Source organism: Frankliniella occidentalis, unplaced genomic scaffold, assembly GCF_000697945.3.
Source record: "Frankliniella occidentalis isolate FOCC.00 unplaced genomic scaffold, Focc_3.1 Scaffold18, whole genome shotgun sequence".
Taxonomy (NCBI): domain Eukaryota; kingdom Metazoa; phylum Arthropoda; class Insecta; order Thysanoptera; family Thripidae; genus Frankliniella; species Frankliniella occidentalis.
In genome coordinates this window covers 1,747,575-1,756,974 of record NW_026267148.1, presented here as the reverse complement: position 1 = coordinate 1,756,974, position 9,400 = coordinate 1,747,575, and the positions used below count along the sequence as shown (strand labels likewise).

The following is a 9,400-nucleotide window of genomic DNA, read 5'->3' as shown; positions in this document are numbered from 1 at the left end:
GAGAGAGAGCCCCGCGCACTCCATCCGCTTATCGCTTTTGTTATTACAAGCGCACCGGCACCCCTCTCCAAGCTGCCACCCAACCGGGGGCTCCCGACCTATATTCGCCGCACGCCGCGGCGGCGCGGTGACGGCGGTGACGCCCCGCGAGGCGCATCAACCCCGCCCGCCGCCGCCGCGTGATGGCGAAGCGGGCGAAGCCGCGCCGGCCCGTCACAAAAAAGTGCAAAGCACAGATTGAATGCAGTGACTGTGGGCCTTTCTTCCCGATCGCGCGGGGGGGTGTGTGTGCGCGGTCCGCCGCAGCATCCAGTCGCAGAGCCGCCGGCGGCGCTCCGGCCTGGGGGGCAGCGCGGGGGGGCCTCCGGGCGGACCTCAAACAGCGGGGCGTCCACGGCCGGCGGCCGGCGGCAACTAACAACTTGTCCTGCCTGTGTGCTTGCATAGCTTATCCGCGCCCGCCGCGCCCCGCCCGCGCCCCGCCCGCGCCCCGCCCCGCCTCCCACCTCGCGGGTTGGGCGGGGCGGGGAGAGCCGCAGGGTACTCGCAGTCGGTCGGGTGGCGGCCGGGACGCCACAGAGTCCTGACGGTTGGCTTGCTATCGGGATCGGCCGAGACGGGACGGGACGGGCAGAGGCAAAGTGATTGTCCCGATCGTGTCAGTTCAGTCTCCTCCCGCCGCGCCGCGGCCAGAGCTGGACCAGTTCCGGGCGGGCGCGGGGCTGCGCGCACGCAAGGCAAACCAACGGCGGCCGATCTGGAGGTTGAGTGACGCCGAAAGTCGCGGTCGAGGACAGCCTGGCCTGCATCAGCTGACTGGGAGTCCGGCCCGGAAGTGATGCCGCTGGCGGGGAAGCTGCCTGCCAGTTGAACACCGGTCGCCCCCGAGGTCTCGCCAGTTTTCGCTGTGAGTGTTTTCATCTCAAAGGGTGTGTAATCGTAGATACAGGTCCTGGGTTCGGCCCCGGGGAGGCTCGGCCGTTGTGCGGCAGTGACTGGCATGGGTACGAGTGTGAAGTGACATAACAAGTGAATGCGGCTGGTCGCCAAACGAGTGCCGAGAGCACAATAAGCAGATGGCGTACACTGCTGCGGGTCGTCCGCGAGTGATTCTATAAGAACCAGGAGGTTGCTTGAGGAGGGCTTTGGATCCCCGTTTTCTGCTTTTATCGACTTTAGTCCATCGGACACGGTTCATCATCTCAACAAAGTGTTTCTTTCTTGCGTTTCCCGAGTCGACAATGAGGCCTCCAATGTTCCTTACATGACATCTAGTTCGGGTCCACTCTAAAGTCTCTTTCTTGTGCTGTGATTCAATACCAAGGCCAAGCGTCGCCCCGGTCAACATGTTTTACGGGTACCGGTTGTGTCTTTGAATGCGCCTCAGTGTTGCGGGATTTCATACTCGCTACGCTAGGGCTGCAGGGCAGGGGTGATTGCACCTTACGGACGAAGGGAGTAGCAGGCAAACCCGCAACACTGGAGCGCATTCCAAGACTCGGTACAGGATGTGTAACATGATGAGTTGGGGTGGAAGACTAACAATAGTGTTGCCAGATAAAGAAGGCAAAAGTTCCCACGAATGCACCTCAGTACCCTTGTGGTGGGCTGTCAGGGGAGCGCATCATTCAAATAGCGCGGGTCCGAAAAGACCAACAAGCGATGGTAGAGCAGCGTCAGCAGCAAGCCCGCGACAAGCGCTGGGTGCGTTGCACGCAGGCCTGCCCTTGCGGGCTGAATCTACGCCCGCCTGCCAGGTCAGGCCACATTCGTACACCTGTGCCAAGGGGTTGCCTAGTTGGCAGGCGCTAGATCCAACGCAGTAAACACATGCACCGTCTGTAAAAGCGGTACACCACGGTGTTGCGGGTTTGCCTACCCCATCTGCACGTAAGGCGCCATGGCCCCTTGGGTATGCAGACCCGCAACACTGGGGAGTAGTAGCCTTTACACTCTACTGTATGTGCGAGGAAAATTTGTGTTCTTTATCTGGCAGCACTATGCGCCGGTGCACACGGTGCCTGGGGATTACACATCAGTATGTACCAAGCACGGGGTGTGTCAGTTCACGCGACAGCATGGTGGTGCGGGCTTGCCTACTCCGTCCGGCCGTAAGGCGCCATGTCGCCAACGGCCCGGGCCCCCTCAACTCAACATTCCGGCACGTGGCCCGATGATACACTCGGTCCAGCCAAGCACTGTTGGCGCACGGTTGAGAACAACGAGGAGAACATTGTACACTCGAGTACCAGAGGACGCGGCACTTGATCTGCTAGGTAAAACCCTTGTAGTAAGAACCATGCATAGGAGCGAAGTCACCTTACGTTCCGAATGTGTAAGTTAATACGAATGTCAAGTGTTGTGGGTTTGCAGACGCACTCCCGTGGGCCGCAATTAGGGGGGGGGGAGGGGTAGGTAAGCCTGCAACACCAATTTCCCAGAGTCCACACGGATTATCCGTCACCAACTCTGGCGGGGTTCTAGGCTTGCAGGGCAGGTTGTGTACTTTCTGTCTGAGTGGAGCACAAATCCGCCAACGCAACGGACCCTCCTCACACCTTCCTCGTAAGCACGCCGTGCTTGCCAGTCTTTCGCTTCCTGCGGAAACGATTCCGAACCTTTTCAAACCTTTCAAAAGTGTGACTTAATTGCAAGGTCTTTGTACTGCGGGTCGGGCCTCCGCCGCGACAGCTCGCGCAGCCGCCTCTCCCTCCAACGGGCCCGCCCGCGAGACGCCCGGCATGACTGTCACCTGTGGAGCCTCCCGCCCCTCCCCCTGCCCCTGTCGCTGTCTGTCTCTCTCTCCGCGTCTGGAGGGGCGGGGCGGTCTGGAGAAGCTCGTCTTCGCCCCGTGGCTCGTGCTCACTCGGAACCACTCACCGGGCCGCGGGGCCGTGCCGGGGCCGGGGCCGCACGGGGCGGCGGGTCGCCGTGCGTTTCACTGTAGTAGCACTTCCCTTGGCTCGCGAGGCGGGAGGCGGGCCGCGCCGTGCAGTGCGCCGTGTCGCGCCGTCGGGGAATCGAGTCTTGAAGATGTTGACGTATGACGTCGCCGAAAACAAAACTCGCGGCGCCCATGAAACGCGCGCGTACCGGGGAGCAGGCGAGGACGGCCGTCAGTCTGTGCGTGACGTGCCTACGAGCGGGTGAGGCGAGCAGGGAACAGCCTCTGGCACTGGATTCGTCGCGCCCGCCGCCATGAAGACCGACCCGCACGACGACCCCCGCGACCCGGGCGCGCTGCAGCAGCCCGACCGACCCGCGCCGCCGTGCCCGCCGGGGCTGCGGGGCGTGGTGCTGAGCGCCGGCCAGCTGCAGGCCGAGCGCTGCTCCTGCCCGGAGAAGCGGGAGCTGGGAAGGCAGGAAGCGCAGCAGGAGCAGCAGGCCCAGAGGAACATGCAGCAGGTGTTCCAGGGGGCGCAGCAGAAGGGTGAGTGCGGGACGGCAGGCGCGGCCTAGGACCGGGGCCGCACGGCCTCGCGGGACTTGTTTGGTGCTTTTTGGAAACCGAAAGTCGATCGCCACGACCTCTCGACAGATACCGGGAGGATCGAGTTTCTGATTGGGACACAACCAAGCCGTGCAGCTACCGCAGGTTCAGTTGCGACAATCGACGGGTTGCGCGTGGCGGTCGGAACGGCTTCTCAGTTCTTCTTACTTCCGATCCTCTAGCGGAATGGTGCACCCTACTGTGCCCACCCTAAGAATTTGGCATACTAGATCGAGTGAATGAAGACGATTCTGCATTCGATCCCGGCAGGCTGCTAGTTTAATACCCGTCGTTACAATGACTATGTTTCTTGTTTGGTCGCAATAATGCTCTTGCCACGAGCAGTGCAAATTTGGTTTTCATTCAAATTCTTGATCCGTCCGCGCCAACTTTTGTCGGCTGCCTGCCCCAAACTATGCAAAGATCGAGTTCTGGACGCGCGGTGTCCGGGCCGGGCCGGGCCGGGCCGGGCGAGCAATCAGCATCAATCATTGCTCCCCGCGGCGCAATGGCAATGATGGTTTGGCGCGCCCCGGCCCGGGAGTGGGGGAGGTGTCGGCTCTCCAGACAGACTTGAGTGACGCTTTTTGATTGTACTAGAAGAAAAACTAAAAACCCGCCGCCGCTGTCTCCCCGATTATACCGCGGGAACCTCTCTGTCCATAGATCTGCATGTCCGACGACCTCAACACGAAGTGCTTTGCGAACCCAGAGAGATCCCGCAACCCCGCCGCGACAGCGTGAAACACTGCTTCTTACCCCCCCCCCCCCTTTCGACCCTTTCGCAATCGCAACCCCCTTGGATCTAGGGCCGCGCCGGAAGACAGCCGATGCGAGTCGCGCACTTTCTGGCTTCACGGACGTCCGCGTCGAGTCCAAGGAGGAGGAGGACCCTGATCGACAGGGGGCGGGACAAACGCGAGGAGAAGAGTTGACCCTGCTTTTGCTCCGTCACCATTCGGTCAATGTGAGCGTGAATGATGAGGCAACTCTCGACCTGAAGAGCCGGGCCGTGCTGCCGTGCGGTTGTCTTCTTTGAACTCCATACGCGACACCACGCCGCGCCGCACCGCGCCCCAACCCCGGGAACACGGTGCTGTGGTCTCTCTGGCGATGTGCACCCACCCCGCCCCGCCGCCGCACCCCCGTGGGGTTTCCATCGCGATTAGTCATGAGACGTTATTCTGCCTCTCTGCTGAGGGACCGTCCAAAAAAGTGCGTCCGCAGTTAAAAGGCGCGTTCCGGCGCGTTCCGAAACTGTCTACGAAGGTGTCTACAGCATCAAGCTGTCATTAGCGCCTGGTAGGTAGGTAACATCCTGCCTGCAGCGCATGCGTGTACTGCGGCGTGGCCTACCCCGAGTTCCGCAGGCGTCGAGCTCATCCCCCCGACATCTGCCGACAGAATCTAGACTCTGAGAAAAACGGACGCGTACTTTTGGCACAAGGGGAGCTGGCTTGCGTTTAGTTAGAGGGGTGCTAGGGGGTGCCAGAGGGTCCTGAGCTGTCGGGAACGTTTTTTCCCCGTATACTCTGCATGGGTTTCTAAGGCGGCGAGTCTTAGGGCCCCCTAGCACCCTCTAAACTAGACGCAAGCCATGGCCCGATCCGAACGTGATCGCTTATGCCGACGCCAACGGGGTCGAAGGCAGGCGAGGCGCAATGGATACCCCGCGGGCCGCTCTGGAGCCACGCCCGCTTCCCACCGCGCGTCTGAATAATCCAGAACAAATGCCGGTAATAACACGAGCTGGTTCCAGATCGGCGTGCAACCGGTGGTGGTGGACTCGCGAAACGGGCGTCGCGCTTTCGTAATCCCGCCCGACTCAAACAGTTGTTTTGTTAACTCATAATTATTTTCCCCTTGTCCTGAAGAGACATCCGTAACAGTTTAATGGGACTCGTCCGAAATTCCGATGAACTTATACAACAATGTTCAAAGATTAGCGCCAAGGACGCGTCAACGCCACCAGATTGAACGAGCGCGAGTGCGTCAGCGTGGTGGCAGCAAGTCAAGTAGTAAAGAGTGCGCTCGGGTGCAGCCGCAGCCGCGTCAGAGTAGAAAAAGTTTTACTATCGGCGACTCCTCCCCCGGCGCGCCGGCCGCTCGGCGTCTGCTCTCGCCAGAGCGCCGCCGCCCCCGCCACATTGTCTCGCGTACCAAGTACCCTCTGTGTAACAAAGTCGTTATTCCCAGTCAGATTTTTTGCAGACGCCTCCCCCTGATAAAAGAGGCCACCGCCACGGGTCACTCGAGGCTGAGAGTTAGTTCCAGCGCGCCGACCCGTGGCGGCGGCCGCGGACGGGTTGGCTTGGCACACACCGGCAAATACATAGGCGGCCCGAAGCTCGATCATCCTCAAGGTTACGATACGAAAACCATTATCGGGCGGGCCGTGCTCATTGTGTGCTGTCGTTCATACACTCGCGCCTTTTTAACTTTTAATTACCCACTCCACCCCACCCGACCGCGCCGCCGTTGTCCGCCCAACCCAACGACGTGTGTTCTTCCGTCGGCTGCACGCCCGACGGAGAAGTTGTGTATCGACGTGACCGCTCTCTGATATACGGCTCGAAAACCCGATATAGTCGAATGTACGATGACCTACCGTGATGATGTCGTGGGTACGGGGACATGACCACCCCAGCTCCCGTACGGACCAAGTCTAGTCTAAAGGGGAAAGAGTGTGGAGCGGGGTGGGGTACGTTTCCTTTCAGGTAGAGACAGTCTTGAGGACTGTCGTAAAACACGGGCCGAAACCTCCCCCAGGAGCTTCGTTTCTGACTTTTGTTTCGTGACCCTGGGGGGTGGTAGAGTTGAGCGCTTAGATATGGGTCAAATTACCCGCGCGCGCCGGCTGATGTCGAGCGGGTTGCGTAACGGGGCGGGCCGTCAAATGTGTGACGCGCGGCGGAGGCGCGATACGCCTATGCGGCGGCGAGGCCTGCGCCTGCCTGCGACTTCTGCCGCGGAGCGCATCTCCGCGCATCGCCTTGCCATAGAGCGCCGCGGCCCCGGCAGGCAGGCCGGCAGGGAGATATAATGTGAGAGACCGGCATTGTGTTTTGACTCTTTTACTTTGTGCATCTCTAGGCGCCGCCATGGGCAAGGAGCAGCAGGGCCTCATGGGCCCGGGGCCGGCGCCCACCAAGCACGAGGTGCGGCCGCTCGTCGCCGACCCCCTCCGGGAGAAGGACCCCGCGCGGAAGAAGTTCTCGCCCCTCGTCCGCCAGGTGAGTGGGTATGGGATGGGGCAGAGTTGGAGGTCGGTGGGCTTCGGTGTGTCACAGTTGTTATGGGGAAGGGAAGAGGGGGAGGGGAGGGGTAGTGTCAACGTCAACCCCGTGTAATCGTAATCTTCACAATCCAGCGAAAATATACAACACCGTATACGATGGTAAATGATCGCGGGGTACAGTGTCCAGAGTGTAGGGCGAACGTGCGGCTGTATGTCACTTGTCGACTCATTCGGGTGCTGCCGAATGTTGGCGCCTTCAAAACCGCGACCAGTCTGTGTCAGCCGTGTCAGCCGTTGTTAACAGAGGTCGCCAAACACGCGCGCGAAGGTCTCACACTGAGCAAACTGCCGAACTCCATGGAGTGACTGAGTGCGTGCCGACAGGTGCTGGCCGCTGCCGGGCCCGTCATGGCCACGATCAGCTCCGGGATGACCACCGGGTACTCGGCGGTGTTGCTGCCGCAGCTCGAGCACCCCAACTCCACCATCCCCATCAGCTACGGCCAGGCGTCCTGGATTGGTGAGTACTTTGGAAGGGCTGGAGAGAGGGGAGGGGGGACTTCTCCTCGGACTTCCCTCGGAACAGACGGGCCGCGCGCGGTCGAAAAGGCGTTTCGACGCGTTTTACCCGGCGATTCGGCCCGACTGTGGAGAAACTATCTCTTCATGCAGATTTCACGCGGATTTGTTTCTTTCTTACCCTTGTCCCTTCGTCCAAATTATGCTGCACGCACATTTGCATGGGAGATGATGACTTGCGAGATTCGCTGGATATTTCGGCCATGTCGATGACCCACAGCCTGCGCAGCCCGGGCGGGCAGCGGCGTTGGTGGTGATGTCATTCGCTGTCCCCCGCCCCCCATGACAGCCTTTTACTCGAGGAAAGTACACATAAGGAAAACAGTTTTCGGAATAAATACGTACAGGGTGTCGCATAGACCCCTTCCTTTCGTTTCGGTTTTACTGGACTTCTCAACATGAAGCGGGCGCAATGTTCTCACGCGTGGAGTCGTGGAGTACATCAAATTAGTTTCATTATCCGCTGAATACTGAACTTGTTGTGGGTGTAATTGGGACCCTGCGCAAGCGCACATGCCGCTTCCTCTTGATTACTTCGCTTTTTGTTATTTTCAGTTTTCCCAAATCATCTCTCTGTATCGGTGGGGAAGTCCGGCGGAGACTTTATAGGCGTCAATCACTCCTTTGCGAGATACACTCAGTGCTCTCCGCGCCGCCAGTTTTGTCTCTTATCTGCGCCGTGCGGTGCGGTAGGGTTTGACTGATAAAGGCTGCAGACCGGTGTCTGGTGTGCGCGCCCGGGTGCATCCAGGTCCAAGGGACTTCGCGCTCTGCCGCCGTAAATCCACCGCACAAAACTGACACGAGTAGGACGCGCAGTTCCCCCTGCAAATATTGAACTGTGGACGCTCATTTTGTGTGCTGTAATGACGCAACGATGGCTGCGATACGTGTAGGCCTTGATCTTGTCCCCGATGTCACTTTGTTTGATAAAGCCGTTGTTATGCACGGCCCGTGCTAAGCAGGCATATTTCCCCGTAAGACGACTACGCGCTAATGAGATGATACATTTAAATCAATTTAATTAGTTTTAGCTGGGTTCTACACTACCCAAAGAACACTCTGACGTATGAGCTTTTATCCTGATCATTATTTACCGAGGGTGCCCAACTCCATAAAAATGTGTACATCGGATCACCAACAAAACCTAAAGATTCAACGATTACCAAAGATTACCAATGAATACTAGATATGTATCCGCCTGCATTCTTAACCTAAACGGCCATTTTTCGTCCCGAGAAAGGTGCATTCTTTATCTTATAAGTTACCAATTTGCATTCTATGATTGGCCAATCAACAAAATTTGTTCTTTGAAAGGGCCCTCACGAGTGTTGTGGATCACCAGGGATTACCAGTGATTACGAAGTCTGTGTACACCTGATTACCCCAGTAGAGCACCCCCTCGTTATTCACCCAATGCTCTGAAAACATTTCCCTTCTCTTTAACTAACTCGTGACGAGAGATAAGCTCGGCATCGGCAGCAGCGATGCAAGTCGCTGGTTCCCACTGAGCAAAAGAACGGACTGTCCTGCTTTCCCGCATAAATAATTGACTTGCGACGAGCCACACAGCCACACTGTCACGTCACGCTTCGCCGCCATACTTCGAGACGGGCCTCCCCCGCACACTGCCACGCCACAACGCCACACTGGTCGCTCGCGCCGCGCCTAGCCTCGTCTTCGGCGGGGGCTCGGCGCGCTTCGCGCCACGTGTTTTGGCGCCATTTCCCCGGCGGCCACCGCTCTCGTCACTCGCCGGCAGTGTGGCGGGCGCCGCGCTGCCCCCTCTCCGACCGTCCCATGTGGTCTAGTGGTTAGGATTTCTGGCTTTCACCCAGGAGGCCCGGGTTCGATTCCCGGCATGGGAAAATTTTTCTGCCACTGATATTTGGGTCTCACACCATAAATGGCAATTCCGAGCTAAATTTCTAGAATTTTCTTATTGCTATGTTTTTCTGGCCACTACATTTTTGAAGAATGCGCAATCTTGTTTGGGATCTGACGGATCCGTCACTCGAGTTACAGAGCGTGCTAATATCAGATCAATCTTCCTTTTGGCGGGCAAGTGAGAACTGGTGCTGTGCTGCTATTGT

The 9,400-nt window shown here is 58.7% G+C and overlaps 1 protein-coding gene and 1 non-coding gene across 3 annotated transcripts in view; both read left to right on the top strand.

Annotated features, from left to right (window-relative positions):
• The first annotated feature begins 534 nt into the window (after positions 1-534).
• Positions 535-9,400, top strand: part of LOC113207565 (facilitated trehalose transporter Tret1-2 homolog) — a 22,018-nt gene continuing 13,152 nt past the window's right edge. Inside the window, exons 1-3 of one of the 2 annotated variants that reach the window (XM_052264379.1) lie at positions 535-907; positions 6,584-6,723; positions 7,113-7,248. In XM_052264379.1, the coding sequence (XP_052120339.1) occupies positions 6,592-6,723; positions 7,113-7,248 (268 nt within the window). In that variant the 5' untranslated portion in view covers positions 535-907; positions 6,584-6,591. Of the gene's footprint in view, positions 908-3,017; positions 3,431-6,583; positions 6,724-7,112; positions 7,249-9,400 lie in introns of those variants that run through there. The other variant, XM_026424184.2, reaches the window with a different exon arrangement.
• Trnae-uuc (transfer RNA glutamic acid (anticodon UUC)) lies at positions 9,104-9,175 on the top strand. Its single transcript has one exon. It is a non-coding gene; the product is annotated as a tRNA-Glu (tRNA).